Source organism: Sander lucioperca, chromosome 4, assembly GCF_008315115.2.
Source record: "Sander lucioperca isolate FBNREF2018 chromosome 4, SLUC_FBN_1.2, whole genome shotgun sequence".
In the NCBI taxonomy this organism is placed as follows: domain Eukaryota; kingdom Metazoa; phylum Chordata; class Actinopteri; order Perciformes; family Percidae; genus Sander; species Sander lucioperca.
This window is the reverse complement of record NC_050176.1, coordinates 22,770,830-22,791,884: the sequence shown is the minus strand read 5'-3', so window position 1 is coordinate 22,791,884 and position 21,055 is coordinate 22,770,830. Positions and strand designations below refer to the sequence as shown.

The 21,055-nt window shown below is 39.6% G+C and overlaps 1 protein-coding gene across 1 annotated transcript; it reads left to right on the top strand.

The window, feature by feature from the left end:
- Positions 1 to 3,365: 3,365 nt before the first annotated feature.
- si:ch73-30l9.1 lies at positions 3,366 to 7,337 on the top strand. Its single transcript, XM_031297207.2, has 3 exons — positions 3,366 to 3,457; positions 5,054 to 5,135; positions 6,453 to 7,337. Exons 2-3 carry the CDS (start codon positions 5,055 to 5,057, stop codon positions 7,335 to 7,337), a joined length of 966 nt encoding a protein of 321 aa, XP_031153067.1. The 5' UTR covers positions 3,366 to 3,457; position 5,054.
- Positions 7,338 to 21,055: the final 13,718 nt, after the last annotated feature.

Below are 21,055 nucleotides of genomic sequence, written 5' to 3'. Positions count from 1 at the left end.
ATAACAATGTGAGCTTGTGAGATACAGTCTGCAGCCTAAATCATGGCCAATCCTTCACAAGGCAAAAAAATAAATAGACCATTGGTTACGTAGGATTCCATTTCCAATTCATGAATTGAATTTCAAGCAGTGTCCTAAATTGACTAAGCCTGACCACAGCGCTGCTCTGTAATGTCATGGCATTTGAAAAGCAGTAATTGGATAATACATTTAAAGATACTGATGAAACCCCTAATTTGTGGCAGTGAAGTATCTCCCGAATGAATGTAGATCGTGAGTAATCAGAATACTTTATTGATCCCCTCAGAAAATTATTTAGTTGCTCACAGTCACATTCAAGGTAAAATAAGAGTAAGAAAAGAGCAAGTCAATAAGTGTATACAGTAAATAAGTAACTTATCTACAATAAGACAAATAAAAATGTTTAAGTCTTTACAGACATAAATAAAAACGTTAAGTAGAAGTATGTGAGATTAGGTTACAAGTCAGATTAGGTAATGGATTGTACAAATTCTATTGTAGTGCAGTGTACAGTACAAATACAAGTAGCAGCAGTAAATAAATAACACTTTTGTTCATATATATAACTATTGTAGGAATGACTGTACATAATTGTCCAAGAATATTGAGATGTGTGCTGTGAGACCAGTTTTAACTCGAAGCATGTGTTTGATGGCCACAGGCAGGAACGACCTCCAGGCAGGAACGACCTCCTGTGGCGCTCTGTGATGCATTGTGGGTGTCTGACTCTGTCGCTGAAGGTGCTCCTCAGACTGACCAGTGTGTTGTGGAGTGGGTGGGAGGAGTTGTCCAGGATGGTACTTTGGACAGCATCCTCCTCTCTGACACTGTCTGTACGGAGTCCAGCTCCACACCAACAGCATCACTGGCCTTCTGTATTAGTTTGTTGAGTCTGTTGGTGTCTGCCACTCTCAGCCTGCTGCCCCAGCATGCAACAGCATACAGGAGAGCACTAGCCACCACAGACTCATAAAACATCCTCAGCATCTTCTGACAGATGTTGAAGGACCTTAGCCTCCTCAAAAAATAGAGGCGACTCTGGCCCTTCTTGTAAAGTACTAACAGGAAATAATAATACTGTCATCTCCTTGACAGTATCAATCTAGCTGCGCAGTGTGTGAATATGCTGTGAGAAACTCCTCCTGTCCAGCACTTCTACACAGAGATTTCAAGTGCACTTCTATAGAGATTACTTAGCAAAGAGTGGCTCTTATTTATTCCCCTCACACTGGACCTTATCTTAGAGCAGTTTATGCCCCACTGCCCAGTTTCCAATGGCACTTTGGGGGCCAAGTCACAATCCGAATTGCACTCTCCTTAATTCACTTAATTCAAATATAAAAGCCACACATTGATATTTACTTCCAGTGTAGCTAATAGTCCCATGCAGCAACTACTGTGGCTTGTTGACATTGTAATTGTCAGTGAACAACAGAGGAAGGAGGGATTTCTCTGTCTATTGAAGGAGACATTTCACTACACAAGGACTTCATTCATCCGGTTTAGAAAATGTGCATGTTTTGCACACAAAGCCAGCTCTCACTAGCAGCATTCAGATTCTTCTGAGATGTGTTCTGCCTTCCAAGAAATCCCCCACCCCGCTTTTTTATTTCAACATCCTCCTGGGGTGAAATGACTCTTCCATAAAGTTCTGTTGATTGGACACACAATCAGCTGTGCTTCTAATATTTAGAGCACAAACTGAATCCACCTGCTGTTTATTCACTAGGCTTTACTCAGCCACAGATCAGCCATTAGTTTCTATTCATCAGGCTGGCTTTTCTATTCATTTCCTCAAGAAGAATACTGGCAGAGTGGGGAGAGCACACTTGTTGGGGCTGTCACTGCGGGTTCCTGCTAACATCTTGAGATCTCATATCAACATTTGCAATAAGAGGTAGGAAAAAAGTTTTGAAAAGCCAGGTAAAGAGGGAGGAACAAGATCTGTCTTCATCCATTTGAAGGTCCAAATGAGTGACTGCTTTAAAAGCTTTCCTACTGGGGCTGAAATATTAATATTTGCTGCTCAGGAACATTACCAGTATCCACGGAGTAAGGCAAGCATAAATATTAATGAATCTCATTTTCAGGACACTGTGCTGAATGTTCAAAGTGCCTGCGACCTTCAGAGGCGTCGCTTCTTAGGAGTCGGTAGACTAGAAATGAATAATCTGTTACGATTATTGTATCGCAGTTGGAGCTCATCTTGCTGATTTGTTGATCCCAGCAGTTGTGCTCTGGATGACTTATTCATGAACATGTGTAAAACCACGTCACTCTAGAGGATGTCAAACTCTTTGATTAGACTGATCAAGCTCTTTTGTACCCAATGATGCTTCAGGCAAGGACATCATTTGGAACAGCCAGTGTCACAAAGAAATGTGTTAGAGTAAGCATGAGGTCCTTGAAGAGAATAAACAACATTGTATATTCCAGAAGCCTTACATATAGCATCAGAACACACAGGCTCTAGTTTTCCTCTTAAACGTAAGACTAGTTGCACTTAAACTCACAAGGACGGTAGTTCCTCAGCTTTCTTGCAAGGACAATTCCCGGGCCTGAGAAGTGAAGCCAATGCAGAACTGCCTTAAACCTGCATTCTATCTCATTTCCAGCAGGGGGCGACTCCACTGGCTCCAAAAGACTATACTATATACTAGTATATAGTATAGTCTGTGGGAAAACTTCTCACTTGATTTATCACCTCAGTAAACATTTTCATAATGAGTTTATGGTCTCAATCGCTAGTTTGAAGTCTTCTACAATACAGCATGATGTTCATTTTGTAAATTATGGTCCCATTTATTTTAAATGTATATTTTTAAAGCAGGGGATGCTTTAGGGGCGGGGCTACACGCCGACTTGTCAATCATGACAGAGGCTTAGCAATGCTGACCATGGCACTGTGGATATTAAAATAGCAGTAAACTTATTTTTGGAGTGCTTCTCATCTTATACTTTGACCCTCTCACTGTTTTCACTTCATCAAAGTTGATTGGAACATTTTGGTTGCCTAAAAGTGTCTTGTTGAGTGTTCAGTAGCACCTTGTCAACCAAAGCTAGCTAGCTAGTGCTAGTAACTGGTAACTTAAGGGAAAGTCTGCCAAATTTCGCAGATGATTGGCACCAGTGTCAGGAGGTCCACATTAACTCGCCTGAAAACCCCTGCTGGATGACAATTAAAAATTAGCGACTTTCCCTCTTTAGCGTTTAGCTTAGCGCAGCGCCATTGTACGGAGCCTCCCTGGGGTCAGCTGAGAAAAAAAAAACTAAACCGTTCGCACAGAATAAAAATCTGTTCCCTCAGTTTCATAAACTGTTCGCACGGATTCATAATCCGTGCCCTCGGTTTTATAAATGTGCGCAAAAATGAGTAACATTCCAGAGAAGAAGACGGCACGGGTAGCCTACTTTCAGCAGCGTCTGCATCTGACAAGTCATATTTATCTAGATTTAAGACTATATTGTGTATTGCATTGTTCGTTTTACTGCTTTCTTAATGTAACGTTGCATTTATTGAGCTTTTCACTCACTCCAAAACCTTTCAGTTAGCTAGTTAGGCTGGCGTTCTGTGAGCACCAAAGTAACGGCTGCTGTTACAGCATAGGGAGGATGTCTGGGTGGATGGTTTTGTTGCCTTAACATAACTGTAATGTCCGCCGAAACGACTACGGCCCTGTACCCAGCTCAAAGTCACCCTATATCGGGTAAACTGAACTACCAACTCCCGCTGATACAGCGACATATCATGGAGCTGTGTAGCCGCCTAACAATAACCTATTCTCGGGTAACTCAACTACCAACTGCTGCTGATTCTTACGGGGCTCTGTAATCTGGTCTCCTATTTTTGTGAGATTTCATTTATACAGTATGTGTGCTTAAATTTTCATACCATATCGTACAAACATGTTCATGAGAATTGTGCTTGTCCAGTGATGAAGCTTCAAACAAGGTAAAGGTAACTTTGAGTATCCAATTAGTTGAGCAGATTTTCGAATCTTTAAATATTTGTAAGCTAACGTTTCGTTGTTTGTATGTGTTTTTTATCTGGCACTCCTGACTGTAGATCAAGTTTCCCATTCGGGATACTAAGGTGACTGAACTGAAAAACCCAAACTGGGACATATATGCACACACGTGGTATAGTGCTGCATCGCTCAGCTGATATGGTTATGTAGCCTTTATTTTTATTACTGTAGAATGTGTCAGACATGCTCCCAATCATAGACTGACACCAGAGTAACAGTGTTAACATTCATGTACAATTTGTAACTCTTAACACCCACTTACTACTATTACAGATTAGTTTTTTAAGTTTAAAATGCAAAGGTCTGATTTTGATTGTCCTTCATCCAAGTACTTAACATTTTCTAAACAAAAACAAACTTTATTCTTAATCGTCACACATACCAAACAGTAGGCTATAACTATTGCTTGAATAAAAAAGCTATAATCAGGGGCAGACGTGTAGGCATAAAAAAGCTACTTACTTTTCATTGGCTATGATACTCTATTTCTTGAATTCTGGCCACACAAAATAATGCAATATACTTAATTAATCCTTTAAATAAGGGAAGCAGCAGCACTGACAGTTATGAATTCTAGACTAGACCTCAGACTTTCTATATGGCAAAATGTATGTCAAGACAGGTAGGTCTATACGAATCTAAGACAGCCTATAGGTGCTAAAATAGAATCAAATGTACAGTAGACTACCATAGTCTCTAATGATGTCCTAATAACATTCATGAGCCTTGGCTTTGTCTTACTGGTGTAGCAGCCATTTCATTGTTTATTACTCGATGTGAGTGGACAGGGCAAAGGTAAATAAAGGAAACTAAATAATGGAACTAAAACCCATATAACTCAAATCAATTGAACTTGATTCTCACAAGTGGTAGAGTTTTGATTCAGTTTTAACCATTAGGCCACATACCATTAGTGCCATGGTACATATTGAACTTAAAATGTATTAGTTCATAATAATTTAATCATTTTTGCCTGGCATTAAATCATTATTCCCCTTTGATAGAATGGACCAGAGTTTCCACAAGTTCCTTCGAGAACAGCGGAGGTTAAATGAGACAGTTGTCACCACCTTTATCAACGAGAAGGTAAGTAATGCCCCAGTAAACACAACTAGAGCTGTCCAAATAACATAAGCTATAACTCAATGCAGTCAGACATTTTACTATTCTCCGTTAAGATAGACGGCATAGGACTGCAGCGTGTCAGTGTTTACACTGCATAAATTAGGCAGCAGCTAGCAAATGGGAAAAATCTTGGGAAATCTTGACAGTACAACATGGTGAGTTCCAGGATGCATGTACATTTTTCAGCTAGGCTTATTTTAAGATGCACAATAAAGCAGGGGTTCACAGGCTTTACTAGAGAATTGTATTTGTTCTGCTTAAAATTAACTTTGTGTTGGACTCTGTGTTGTGGTGGGTGCCGGACCTTTGTTGACGTTAGTGAACTCCATTTATAAGCTAATGTTAGCTAGTTTTTCACACTGTTGAAACTGTAGGCCCAGCTTTTCTCAAACTCTTTTACGCCAAGGCCCAGTAATGTTTGGCCCTCATCCTTTGGGGCCCAGTTTTTTGGGGAAAGAGACTATTTGTTTATTATATATAACATTTCATTAATTATATACAGTTACATTTATAGAATTCTGTCCGTGCCATCTTATGTCATATCATAAACTCCCTTGCCAACACGATTTTTCCAGATGAAGAGCATAAAGCAACAGTTGGTTGTTTATTGCTAAGGCGATATGGTCAAATTAAAATGAATTAAAACTTATAACAATAACATAATAATATGGCTATTTAACAACAACAAGAACCACTAAATGGCAAAATGGTATTTTACAATAATTTTGTATGCACCACAAGGCTGTCAGCATTTAAACCATGTTTAAGCCAGTTAACGGTTCTAGCTAACAGTAGCCGTGTAGTGTTAACTAGCCTCACATGCAGCGATGCTTCTTTAGCCTCTTATGTCCGTTTCAGAGCACCAGAGAGCAGCGCAGACATTTTAGTGGCACCGAACAGAAGCACAGAAATTCGGGTTGCTATTCGGTCCTATAGATAGATACCAGTTGATTAACACATTGTTTCGGTACCCAACCCTATAATAAACAGTTAGTTATTTATTTGCGGGGGTGCCGGTCTACGGCTTATAGTTTGAGAAAGGCTGCTGTTGGGGAGCTGAAGAAAGGCAAGGTACTCGGGAGAGTGCATGGACGTCTCATCCTTTCTTAAAGTCTCAAATTTCCTAAAAAAGGTCCCAAATCCTTTAAGTAGAAATCATTCCACACAGAAAGTTGGGGAAGCTCTTAGTTTTAAGTCATGTTAGAATATGTTTACACAAATGAGCAAATAGGACTGCTTCATACCCAACTGTACCATTACCATTTTCATCATCTTTAGATTGACTGCTATGCTGTCCATGGGATGACAGATGACCAGTTGATGAAATATGTCCCCAAGATTGGAGAGTACTGCAGAACAGAAGTGGCTGCACTGGAAGGAACCACCACAACTATTTCTAAGGCTACAGAAAGCCTGATGAAAAAAATAAAAGAAAGGCAGGCCTCTAAGAGAAGTCATGGGGATGATCATTCAGAAAATCTGTCTGGAAACTCAAATGCTTTAAAAATGGAGTGTGTTTTTCAAATGGGGTTGTTTGAAGAAGTTTGGGCCAAAAATGTACAGGTAAAAGAGAAAAGGGGAGGAGGTACCAGACATTTGAAGGCTTTGACTTCCACAATGGCACAGCTGATGGAGATTGGCAAAGAACTCTTTTTTCCAAACGGAAAAAGTAAAATTGGGAATGTCAATGACTTTGAATTCCGCATACAAGATTTTACTGAAGATGAACTGGATCCATTGACCACCCTAGGTGAGCAATATGAGAAGAGGAAAGTTAGAATGTTGAGACTGTATCTATCATGCATAAAGATTGATGCAGAAGAAATATTGAATGATGCTACCTCACCTGGTGAATCACAAAATGCAGTGCCCCTCACAAGAGAATTACTCTGTGCAGCTGCTGCTTCTTATGGAGCTGCTTCAACTACAGGAACAACCTGTGGATCTGATTTCACAACTGGAACTCCCAGAACAAAGGCTAGCACACGTGAAATAGTGCAAGAGCCTGCCCATATATCTGAGTGTTGGAGCAGTGCCTTGAAAAGGCTGAAACTTCCCCCAGGAGGAGTAGATGAAGTGCTGGCCAGCCTCACTCCTACACCCAGGAAGGTTGTAGCCATGCTACAACATGAAACTCAACAAGAGAGAAAATTAGACTCTTGATTTCTTCAAGAAGTTCATCAGAAACAGCAGCGAAGTTCGGCTGAGGAAATTTCTCAGTTTCTGCACTGGTACCTATTTAAGATCATTTTGATTAATAGTTATAGGATTTTGTGGATTAATCGAAAATGTATTTACTCTAAATTGGTATTACCCATATCATTGTCCTTAAAGGGATAATCTGTGATTTATTTAGTATTATATGAAATACTTGCCAGTAGTGTAGTTCATGCATAAGCATTCTGGCCAGGTTCTGATTGAAATGGTAAGCTAGCGACAGGCAGTCCCAAACAACTATGCGTCATACCCTGAGTTGGCGGAAGAGTTCACTAATGTCCTTGATGTAAACATGTGGGTGATGGACATTATTTAGTGGTAAGTGATAGGTCAGATTTCAAGACAAAATTAATAAAAATGTTACATTTTTTATCACTTTGTTAGACAATTATCCTGGTCATATTGTGCCTTATTTAACAATATCTGCCAAAGACGTTTTACTTCTTTTATGTTATAAAGGGCTGGGCGTTAAATCAAATATATTTTTAATTGCAATTTTAGCTTTCAACAATAATAATTTCATAGTGAAAAAGCCCAAAGTTACCATCTCCAACAGAAAACTCTGTTCACCAACTGCTCCAAACAGCTCTATTGTAGTCCAGCCTTTACTTCAGAGACAAACGTGGTCACTTTGGAACACATGTTATAATGCTCACCTAGCTGCTAGCATGGCACACCCTCATACTCTGCTTCTGACTGGCTAGTAGTCCTTACCTAGGTACTGTCAGGGCACGCCCTCATACTCTGCTTCTGACTGGCTAGTAGTCCTGACCTAGCTACTGAGCATGTGCGACTCCCAACAAAGATAGAACAGAAGTGAGAGGTCTCACTCTGTAGCTAAAACAGAGAGCTCAACACACAGGGTGAAAAGAGGAGCTGCAGCAATGTTTTGAAAATTAAACCATGTAAACCTATTCTGGTACAACCTCTTAATACAATTATGAACCTGAAGATGAGCATAATATGAGCACTTTAAAACATAATGTTACATTAGCAAAAGAAGTGAAAAATCATAATGTCAGTGAATTGACTCAGTAATGTCAGTTACACAGCATCTCTCTAAAGTTTGCTAACATTAGCTAACTTTAGCCACCATAAGCTACTGGTCATACCACACCACGTAAGACTATAACTAAGAACTAAGAACACTGTGTATTGACCTGAGCCAGGGTGCCTCTCTACTTTGGAAGAATAATGATTAATAAAGAAGAATAAAGATTAGTATTGACCTATCTTTCTTAGAAGACATGTTGGAGTGTATGCTGCAGTTGACAGATAACGGATTAATTTGTTCCTGAAGTTGAAATTGCACACCACCATGCACCTCCATGCAAATAAGTAGTCTATATTTGTAATTGACCTCATATCTGAAAAAAGCCACCAGCCTAAGAGGATAATTATGAGAAGATTCGTGCTAATGATGTCTATAAGTTTCAGTGCCCCTGCCACCCAGTCAACTTTGACCCGAAGAATAGTTTGCAATCGTATGATTGTGAAAAGTTCAATTAAGCTGTAATTTCAGGCAGAGACTGCAGAATAAATGCAAGGTAGTGGGTGGTCTTTTAGTTCAGTTTGAGCATGCCTAATAAGTAGTGTGTCTCACTTCTCACCAGCTATTAGCATCTGTTCCCTGATGTGAGATGTTGCTGAATAATGACAAGAATAGGCAACAGAATCTTACTGTGGTTATGATATATGTCTGCTGTCTTCAGAATTCAGAGAAAATGCCTTACAATGGGCTGTCAGATTCAAATCCACCTATTTAAAGTACAGAGAAACCACATACATGTTTTACTACTTAGAAAGGGGAAGGCTGGGTGTTTATTGAAATTTTCTTTGCATAGTTGCTTCTGGCTAAACGGCTCAAATACAACTCCCTGGCTCATGTTAAACATCAGAAACATGTTCTTTCATCTTTGCTGTATATGATATATTGGCTAGAATTACTAGAAGTATGCTGGACTGGATATTAGGACACATCTGTTCTATCAAGAGGTATGTGCTCCTGGGGTTTTCTATACCAATGCTTTCCTTCATGAACTCACTTAGAGAGCGGTGAAAAAGCAAAAAAAAATAAATTCCATGAATGCACTACATTGAAGGTTGGAAAGGGCACGTTGTCCCATGTTGCGCCATGCAGTAGAATTTATTGTTTTACAATCACAAAAATGGCATGAGAAAAACTGGTGACAATTACGTTTGCACCTCGGATTCCTTCACCTGAGTCAAATAAATAACGGTCTTGTTTCTGAAAGGAGTTCACAGTAAACTATGGCCAGGATGGCCGTGCGTATAACACGCTGAGTAATTTAGTCCACCATGCATATTTATGACCAAATAGACACCCTGTCTGCATTGGATTTATTGGGGAGAGTTGTGGTTTTGGCGGAGGCTCTGCTTTGCAATCTATTGCTTTATAAAAGGGCTTTAGCGAGCAAAACAGTCAATCTGTCATTCCTATTAGGATGGGATATATCAGCACACTGGCTGCATGGTCAACAGATCATGTTTCTGTAGGCATGGGCTCTAAACAGTCCATGGAAAGGAAGTGATCACCATTGGCCAAATACCACAGAAAGAATAAAGCAGAGCTGATCGCATCAGTGAAGAAGCTGCCATTCATAAAATACACCAAAATATAGAAATGTAAGCAACATCATATTATGTGTGTGCTTATTTCATAAAACAGTACAAGCATGGCATGGGCGTCAGTTTGGTTTGAAATGTGCTGGGGACAGACAGTACATTTCCAGAAGTGCTGGGTACAATGACGCATTCTTTTTTTTTTCTCTTTCGCACAGGTCATGTTTTGAAAGACGCTGTCCTGTAGCTTAGCCTACTAATGTAAATGAATAAAAACGTGATTTAATGTACATAAGCAATGATTAATGATTACCAAATTTCTCTCTCAAATTGCTTCTCATAACCACTGAAAACTGTCAAAATATCGAACCAAAAGTCCAATTATTATGGACGTTATTAAGGGTTTCTGCTTCATTAGAGCCTATTAGGAAAAAGCTTAATGTGGTTTAATGTACCTAAACAACGATCCATGATCACTAAATTTCTCTCTCATATTGCTCCTCATAACCACTGAAAACTGTCAAAAAATCTAACCCAAAGTCCAATTATTATGGACGTTTTCTGACATTAAACGTTTCTGCTTCACATATTCAGTAGGGCAGCGGAGCGGCTGTGGGTTGACTCTCCACGGTTCTCATGGGCTTTATAAGTCCTAATGTGAAAAAGCTTAACGTGGTTTAATGTACCTAAACATCAATCAATCATCACCACATTTCTGGTTTGATTTTTTTGACAGTTTTCAGTGGTTATGAGGAGACATTTGGTAATCATTGATCATTGTTTAGGTACATTAAACCACGTTAAGCCTTATCCTCGCCATAGGCGCTAATGAAGAAGAAAACATTAATGAGGGTTAGGGTTAGGGCAAAGAGGAAAAGGTTATTTAGGTAATTCCTTTTACAGACTAGTGTGGTTACCTATAGCACCATACCTACAGTATGTACATTGTATATTTGCAGTATTTTCCTTTGTGTGTGTGTGTGTGTGTGTGTGTGTGTGTGTGTGTGTGTGAAAATGATTAAAAAAACAAAGAGACTTATTGGTTTATTGTCAGTGTGGGTCCTACAAAGAGCAGGTGTCTGGGTTGTTACAAATACTTGGTCAGTTTGTCACTGTACAGTGTTCTGCATGTTTTAGTTGAAGCTGCCACTTCTAGACGAAACCCTAACATTCAAAAAAAGAAGAAAGGTCCAAGGCACTATATTGGCAAAAAGTTCTAAAGTCTTTATTCAGTGCTAAGAAGGCTGCTTGTGCTACTATGCATGGGTTGTTAATTCAATTTTATTTAAAGTGTCAAATCATAACAGAAGTTATCTCAGGACACTTTACAGATAGAGCGGGTCTAGACCACACTCCATAACAGAGACATAACAATTCCCACCAACAGCAATCATTTGGTGTAACAATGGCAAGGAACAAAATTTCCTTTTAACAGGCAGAAACCTCAGGCAGAACCTGCTACCAAGCAACAACCTCAGGGGTTGAAATATGAAGCTAACACAGAAGTGCCAAAACCCCAATCGAACCCCATAGACCCCAATGTTAAACTGACTCAGATACTGACCTTCAGCGTCTGTATGGAACGCACCGGGCAGAGCAGCAGCTTGACCGTGGCACTGTAAGAAGACGTAGTATTAAGAGCGACGATGGTAGAGAGTAGTATAAAAGACCAAAAATCCGCGTAAGGAGGCAGGTTGGGGTTGTGGATGGGTCAAACAACACAGGACTTTCACCCACGAGACCGTTGCAGAATACAGAATACATGCCCAAAAATGTAATTAGTAACGTATTCCATTACATTACTCAATCTGAGTAACATATTCTGAATACTTGGATTACTTCCACATTGAATTGCATTTTATAAGTGTAGGAATGCGGCCATCAAATCCTGCTTACTAAACAGGCCTATTCTGGTAAAAGCTTCCACAGTAGCGTTACTAACAAGAACATGAACAAGCAGTTAGATTTTTGTATTTGTAGTCCCGAACTACATACTACAAAAATCTAATTTAATTTTTTTAATTTTAGCTAATGTTTTAGCATGTCAAACGGGGCTAGTCAGTCTTTCAACAGCTCTGGGGCTAGTAAATCAGCAAAGAGGAGAATGTAAAGTCGCACGTCAACTATAGAATAGCAAGGTGATCAGTAACACTACAGTAGATGACTACCCTTGGCTAACTAAAAATAGAACTTACTTTAAGATGCTTCTTCAGGTTGGAGGTGGAGTCATTTGGACGCTGAAAGGAGGTTGGTTGGTGGCAAGCAGAGGCTGCACAGTTATAGTTCATTCTCCCTTCTCTTTCTTTAATGTGAAATGCTGTTTGAATTTCCAAGATAGAAACACATTCCTGCCCTGGCTCTGTTGTGCCGGTTCCGACTCCATTATGACTGATCACGCAAATAGCTAATTTTTTCGTTTTCATATTGGGGCTTCTGGGAAATGCATGGAGTTGCGAGAGTGAATAAACTCGTAAAACAGAGAAGTATCGTCATGTAATCTATTGATTTCAACAATGTAACTGTATTCTAAATCTGAATACGCAACGGCGGTACATGTATCCCATTACTCCCCAACACTGCCCGCGTGTCACTGAAACGTACATTTTCTGTGCCGTTCTTGTGCCGCATGTCAGTTAAACGTACGTCCCGACCCAGAGCATCAAAAAGTGACGCCAAGAGTCCCGACCAAACGCTTCTAAATATGACGCTAAAGGAGACTTTTTGCATCAATATCAAATGCCAAAGGCACCTGACCAAGCGTTGCTTTTTAACGCGATGGGAGTGAGAATGTGTTGGTCACAGAGCCTACGTCCATATTTTATCTATGGTTGTTCAGTATGTACAAGCATTGTCTATGCTTTTAGAATTTCACCATGAAACAGCCATCTGAATAAAGCCTTTTAACGTTTTGCCAGAAGAGTGCCTAGGACCTTTCTTCTTTTTTGATCTTTTGTGTTTCCTACCATAGAGCACCTTCATTACACTTGTTTGAACTGAAACTTTATAATCATTGTTGGTAGACCAGAAAACCAAAACAATGAGCTAAAATAGACTAAAAGGCTACATAGCTGCATGGAGCTGCAGAGTTGGGTGATAATTATCAGTGTGATCAATACATTCTCACTCCCATCTCGTAAAATACGGACGCTTGGTCAGGTGCCTTTGTCGTTGTTATTGACGCTAAAAGTCTCCTTTAGCGTCATATAACGCGCTTTATAAACGCGCTTGGTCGGGACTAGACTATTGGCATCCCTTTTGACGCAGTTATGTTAAGGAAAAGGTCGTGGGTGGGCTTACGGTTCCGTGACACGCGGGAAAAAGAAGAAAGCGACTTTAGGAAACGTAACACGCGGGACACGATCCCCGGTCTCCTGGGTGAAAGTCCTGTGTTGTTTGACCCATCCACCCCCCCAACCAACCTCCCTATGCGGAATTTTGGCCTTACATACTACTCGCTACCGTGGTCGCTCTTAGTGTTACGTCATCTTCAAACCCCGTGTAGCTGCTGCTCTCCCCGGCACGTTATACAAACACGCTGAAGGGCGTTTTTTTCATGGCTTCAGACGCTGACAGCCACTGTCCAAACGTCCGTATTTGACCACTTGGCCAATTAATTCACTGATCATTTAAAAAATATTGATTAGTGCAGCTTTATATTTATATTTCGACAGCTTCAACTACTGTGATGCCATTTAGATCTTCTCCATACAATGTGGATAAGCCCATGTTCTGTTAGTTCATCTTATTTTGTATGGACCGTAGCATTAGAATTATAACGTAAATTTATGCACAAGGACCAGATGACCTGTTTAGTGTTTGAAGCAAAATGCTAAAACACCTGTCCAAAAGAGGCTTGTTAAAGTACATCCACAAATATATCCACAAAAATACATACTGGAATACCACAAATACATCTTCAAAATACAGATGTGTCAACAGGGGTATTGGTGTGATAACAATGCTGTTTCTCTTTAAGCCAGGATTTAATACCTCTATTAAAAACATTAAAATTGTGTTGCATTTTCAGAAATAGTTTCCTAAAGAAACATGCACATATCCACACATGTAATATAACTCAACACTACATATTTTAAGGCCATGTTCTAAAAAAGAATTGTGCAACCCTTTTATTTATTAATCTATTATTATAAAACAGTGATGCATTCCTTGTATTATTACACTGTACACAATGGTTAAAATCTTTCTTTTTAGCTACTGAATGATGATTAATGTGTGTGCGCTCAAGGGCAAACCGGGAAGAAAGATTAAACAGAACAGTTATTTTGAAACTTCAGGGAAGGTAATGACTTTGATGGCTATAGAAAAACAACAGAAAAGCTTTCTTAGACTTTATTTGCATTCTCATAAACAGAAGATTGCTGGCAGACCTTTTATATATTATATATCTATGTTATAGAGATAATATGTGGATGTTATATAGTAGGCTACATATAAGTAACTCAGCTCAATTTACACATATTACTCTTTCATTTCAGGTTCATAGTATTGCATGTTTCTGAATGAGTTTGGGGTAAAAAATGATAACGACATGAATACTCCAACACACCACACACTTCATATTTAATAGGAAAGGTTCAGTCTTATTCTTTTTTTAAAAAAAGAGCCATTGTTTAAATAGAATAAGCACATACAATATTTCAAGTATCTTGTGCCAAATTAATCAAAATGTGAAGATGTGATCTACCATCCAAGCAGGTTTACTTCGCTGTTGAATTAGTTAATTACAGCAAAGTATTTAAAGTGATAGTGTGGCTATGACGCTATTAAACAGCCTGGATATGACACCAGGGCAGCAGTGATGTGACTGGCCAGTGTTTAACAGACATGGTGCATAGAGATGCAGGGGACTGTCTATACCCTGAAGGCATCGTTAATCTGATGCCATTTACAACTCCTGGCTCAGTGACTGGATCAGAGCGAGAAGTGTGGTGTCTGCTAAGGTTTCTCCCTGAACATCTCAATGACAAGGTGATGTGAAAAACACAACATTGCAAGAAACATTCAAAAGGTTGTCTAAGGTTGTAATTATGTAACTCAGATTTGTTATTATCCACTTGGTATGCTGATTAAACCGGTGTAGATATAATGACATGCCGTCTAGCCCCGTAGGTTTAATATGTTGTGAGGAGACTTTAAACACTTTCAACTCTGGGAAGGGCTTTGCTGACTGTGTGCTCTTTTTGTAAGCAGCACTGTGCTTCACATTCAATTCTGCATAGTTACACACTTTTACACCTGCCTGCCAGGTGCCAAGTATCTCTGACTACAGGCCAAAGAGTCGTCTCACTGGAGCAATAAGTTTGCTGAGAGACACCCAGATTAAATTCATTTTCCAGCTGGACTTTTAACCCATTTCTCTCTGTGCAAATATGTCTATGAATAATATCCATATAAAATCAACTATGAATATTAAAGTGGAGTGTGATGCCATATAACAACAGCAACTTCAAGACTTTTACTAAAGTATATTTCTGAATATTTCATTTATGAAGTTTAATTTCTTGAAGTGTTGTGTGGGCAGGGTAAAGTGCTATTCATACACTCACAAATTCAAAATGCTTTACATACATTTTCACTTTAGAAGGAATCAAAAACAATAAATCAAAGGTATATTCATAAAAGCTACAATGTTAGTGCTAAGTGCTTCCACATTAAATAAATAATTAGAATAAATTAAAAACAGAATGCAAAAACACAATATATGTAGACATATAAACATGCATGCAGTCTAATGCCAGTAGCTACACAGTTGGACAGATGACATTAGAAGAGATAATGGTTGCAACTAAGACAAAGAAAAGCAGCAAATCTTCACAAGTGACATTGCCATTTTCGCTAAAAAAAAAAGACGTATATGATTAAACAATTATTAAAATTGTTGGTGATTAATGTTATGACTAATTCATTAATTGCTTAATCTCTAAATAGAGCACTGTTTCGACTATGTACAATTTGCTCCAGAATTTTATGTGTATGTCATAAAGTTGTAATTATGTTGTCCAGTCTCTCTCCCTTTTGAGAAAGAGCAACTGGAACAATCAGGTCATCAAACATTCACAAAATCAAGACAACCAAATAAAGAACAGCAGGAGTAGCCTACAGCATTTTCACGTCAGGCAGAGCACCAAACCGGGACGAAAGCCTTGACGGCTAATTTCCCATGGAAACATAGGGGTCCTGTGGAATATGCACTGCATTTGATGAATGAATTTACTGTTTATCAGACCACAGATGAGACAAGAAGCTAACATTAGAGCACCCTGCAGTCCATCTGCCTCACTTCCCACTGCAAGGGACATATTCACACCATGTGGTGGATTCACTTACTGTTTAAAATATTTAAAACGGAAGGACCCAATATCCTAAAATGTTATTGTAAGACATATTATGCTTTTGAGGTACCATTGTGAATAAGGCAAACTGTTGCTAAAAAAGGAACAGCACTTTTTCTTGCTGTTCAGCCGTAATCTGTCCATATGGGAACATGCTCAGGACCCATAACACCTACAATATTTTTCATTGCTGTTGCCGGCCGGCAGAGTAGCTATTAGTGCACCCCCACTAATTTTCAACCCTAACCCTAGGGTTAGTTAACCCTTTCCCCCTGCTGCTGAAAAACATCATAGAGGAAACACTGCAGCATTGGTGGAAATCACAGATATGGAATACACCATATTATGATGCAAGTATGCATGCTGGTAAATTCTATGTGGAGTTATAGTATTTTGTATGCTATTTGTCTTTCTTAAAGTGTTCCTGAGGTTTACCATCCATAGATAAATGAGTACCTACTACAGCACTTGCTAGTAGAATTTGATTTGAATTATTTTTAATTAATGTTAGCATTCAAAAACTATAGCTCCAATGAAATTATTTCAACATGGCAGTGAACCCAATAAACGGCATCATAAGAGTTTATCCCTCAACAATAATATCCACCAATACTCTCATCTAATTTTCAACATTTTTACTTAGCAATGCTTATATTGTTCTGCTCCCTCGGAAGAACCATTTTGGCTTTGGCTCCTACTTCATCAATTGGATGAAGATTCTAAATAACACATTTTCAGCCTCTGTAGTCACCAATAGACAAATATCTAGATCATTCAATCGAAACAGAGGTACTAGACAAGGATGCCCATTATCACCAATACTTTTTGCATATTGCATAAATCAGAATGACAGCATTTCGGGCATTAAAACCAATTCACACCATCTTAAAATGAGTCTATATGCTGATGACATCTTATTATATCTAACAAATCCCTCCACTTCCCTCCGGTCTGTCCACAATCTACATTTTTGGCTTTGGCAAGGTTTCTGGCTACCCCATTAACTAGTCTATGTCTGATATTTTGCCTGAAAGCTGTTTAAACTGGGATGCTGAGGTTGGGGACCTACCATATTATCACACAACTCAATCCATTAAATAACTTGGAATCTATGTTTAAACAAACCCAAATTATATATTCGACTCAATTTTACCCCATTACTGCATAGCATTAAAAAAGACCTGGATAGATTGAATAAACTCCCGCCGTCTTTAATTGGCCTCATTTCCACTATCATAACCCAGCCCTGGGCTGGTTCTCCTCCCTAAATCCAACAGTCAATGTATTCTACTGGAAAGGTAAAAGGCTCAGGATCAAAATAACTACACTCCAAAAACCCAAACGAAATGGTGGGCTTGATGCTCCAAATTACCATTACTTCCTCTCTGATAAGCCTAAGTACATTACTAATTCAATACTACGCTCACTGCCTGGTGGAAAGCAAATTCCATACTCAACCGCAAAGTATCTCCTTCTTATCTCACCCCTATCTGGCATAACCCTATGTTTAAAATCAATAAGGAAACCATCTACTCTCCTGGAATGGAAACAGAGAGGAGTAACCAGCCTGGGGCACCTTTTCAGTGGCATGCCCTTAATTATACATAACTTTAAGCCTTATTATAATTTAAAGGGTGAGTTATAATAGAATGCAACGTAACAGGGAGGAGAGTAAAGATGGAAAGCTCCTAAAGCTTAGTTCCATATAAATGCACAGATAATTTGTTGTTTTGTTGTTAGTGAAAAACAATATTGATCTTGTAGTTGAAAAAGGAGCCTCATATAAGAATGACATTTCCTCCTATGGAGTCCATTCATTCGCATTCGGAGATTGACTCTTTTTGACTGACAATATGGCGGATAGCGTAAACAACAACTGCTACAGTGAGTTGTTCAAAACCTTTCTTTTTAGCAAACTCTGTGAACACAAACAATGTTGTAAATGCTTTCGTTAAGGTGTAGAGCCCCTGGTGATACTTGGAGCAAAGTCTCATGCTGTGTCGAGCCTTCTTAGTGGTTTAAAAATAGCTGTTTTGATGCTAGCATAGTAGTGCCCCTAGCACTCCCATTCAAAAGGCCATTTGACCCAAAATGAGAATATGGTAAATCTTAAAAGTGGCATTTCCATCCTAATTATACTTTTAAAAGAAAGTTTCACAACTTTCACAGTATATTCACAAAAAGACCCTAGGTTGCATTTTGGCGAGAGTTACGCTTTAATGAAGCCTCACCAGTCTCATCAGTAAGCAAACTAGTTTCAGAAAATCTATGAGATGGATTTAGATGTGGATTAAGTAGAACATTTTAGGGCCACCAGACTGCGAAGATAATATAAGCTATAATCATTTTGACCCGTGCTTCTGAAGTTCAATACAAATACATATATATTTAATCAGCCCTTTTTTTTGGAATGCCTTACTGGTTTTGATGGTCTGGAGCATACCTTGGTGAGTTGTGATTTCATGATGGCAGTTAATCCAATAACCTCACTGCAGATGTCCCATATGGCTAAACACTTCAAATTGCTGTACTTAGAGTCAATCATTTTGCATTCCATTGCTGGTGCAGAACATGTGTTCAAATACCTTGGAGATTAAGGGCGTTTTCACACCAACAGCCTTTAGTTTGTTTGCCCCGCTGTTGCGGTTCGTCTGGGGAGGTGAGAACGTGGCAATCGAACTCTGGTGCGCACCAAAAGTGGACCAAACAAGCGTACCGAGACCTGCTTGAAGAGGTGGTCTCAGTACGCTTTCAATCAAACTCTGGAGCGGTTCATTTGTGGTAAGAACATGATCCGTACTCGAACCGCACCAACTATACATACTTCTCCAGTCTGAGATAATGTCTCCTGTAGTCAGGTGTGTTCAGCAGTCTGAGATGTCTCCTGTAGTCAGGTGTGTTTAGCAATCTGCAGCAGAGCAGCAAACTGTAGCAGCTTGCAGTGTTTCTACCACAGAAATAGACTGCAGTCAAGCTTGCCGTCCGTCACTCGTATCTCCGTGGTCAAATCCGGCTGCCACTAAAATTGGAGACAGACACCAGCAGAGCAGAGCGAAGTCTCGGTGACCAGAGCAGACGTAGTCACGTCTCTTGCGAAACAATGTCTGATAATTTTAATGAAATGAGCTAGTTTGACCACTAGACCAGAACACAGGACCTTCTTCCTGTATTTACTTTCTTGCTCTCGCCCCCAGACATATCCGACCAATAAGAGGGCTGGACGTTCTTGCCTGATTTGTAATGACGCATTTTGGTACGCTTGGATTTTTCCAGGTGTGAAACCAAACCAAACCGACCGAGGGCAAATCGCTCCAAGTTTACAAACTCACCAACTGATTCAGACCAAACAAACTACCGGTGTGAAAACGCCCTAAAATGCAAAAACTCTAGATCGGTCCTCTTCTCAATGTAAGCTTGCCCTCAAGTAACACTAAAGAAATATTGGAAACAGAGGTATATTTAATGTGAACACTATAAATGAGTGACAAAGAAAAATGTTTCACTGGATATCTTTTTATCTACATTACTGTCTTCCTCCCTGTGTCTGGACCACCATCGTTATGACACTGTACAACACATACTTCTTAACGTAGCCACTTTAAATTATTCACTACCTTTGCAATTTTCATGAGCTAGGTGATTACATACTGAAATGGTACTGCAGGCAAAACAGGAAAGTATTTCTCCTCAGCATTAGCAGCACTGTGGCAAAGGCAGCAGAGGACTTCCCATCATGCTGAAAGAAAAAAAATAACTTTTTCAAAGATGTTCTAATTCAGATCAAGGCATCTAAAAATGTCTTCCTCACAAACCGGTTGCACCTTCTAATGAGTTGTGACCTCTGACTATGCACATGCAGCAAGAAAAGATATTTGTGTACGGAGAGCGTGGGAGCAATGCATGAATAATGGAGAATTGCAGTTTAAGTAATTTTAAACAGTGCACAGAGGGTCTTCAGTTTGATGGTATGGTTAGCATCCACAAAATATCTGTGGCCAATTTCACAAATTGAAGTTATATATACAGATGCACTCTTTAGCTGTAAAACTCATTTACAGTCAAAGTGTCATGATTCACTAGGGCAGGAACCCAAAAGCAGACAAGGACAAGGTAAGTAGAATGGAAAAAGGTAAGTATTTATTTGGTTTTGGTACGTGGAAGCAGGGGAGTCCAGCTGGTGAGGCAGTGGGTGGAATTGAGTCGGCTGACGGATTAATGCAGATCCAGTAATAATGGTGAAGCAGACGGCCAGACGGAAATGGAGAGAATCTTCCAGGTCACAAAACTGCAGACAGAGGAACAGGCAGATTAGCAACAGCAAAACGTCACAAAACAACAGAACAAACTTCTCAAACTTTCTAACTGATATTCTAGCAAACATACTGGTGAGGCTAACGATCCGATGTCAGTTCACGGCTTAAATGGTGGAGAGGTGATGATCAGGACCAGGTGTGCAGATTGCAGATGAGATACAGGTGAGTATGATTGCAGATTCTCCCGCCTTGCTTCGTCGCCAGGCAACCAGACAGGATGCGTTCAGGAACTCCCAGAAAAACACAGACTTCACAGGTGAAAACAGAAACTGAGGCAGAAAATGAACTTAGGAAGCAGAATTCATGACAGTACCACCCCTCCGACGGACGCCACCGGGCGGACAACCCAGAGCACCAGGATGGAGGTGGTAAAAGTCATGAAGCAGGTCCTAGTCAAGAATCTGACGCCGAGGAA

Excerpts from the sequence above, each read along its gene's own strand:
- si:ch73-30l9.1 (XM_031297207.2), top strand. The coding sequence starts at position 5,055 with ATGGACCAGAGTTTCCACAAGTTCCTTCGAGAACAGCGGAGGTTAAAT. Across the intron at positions 5,136-6,452 it reads CCACCTTTATCAACGAGAAG|ATTGACTGCTATGCTGTCCA; the intron begins GTAAGTAATGCC and ends CATCATCTTTAG.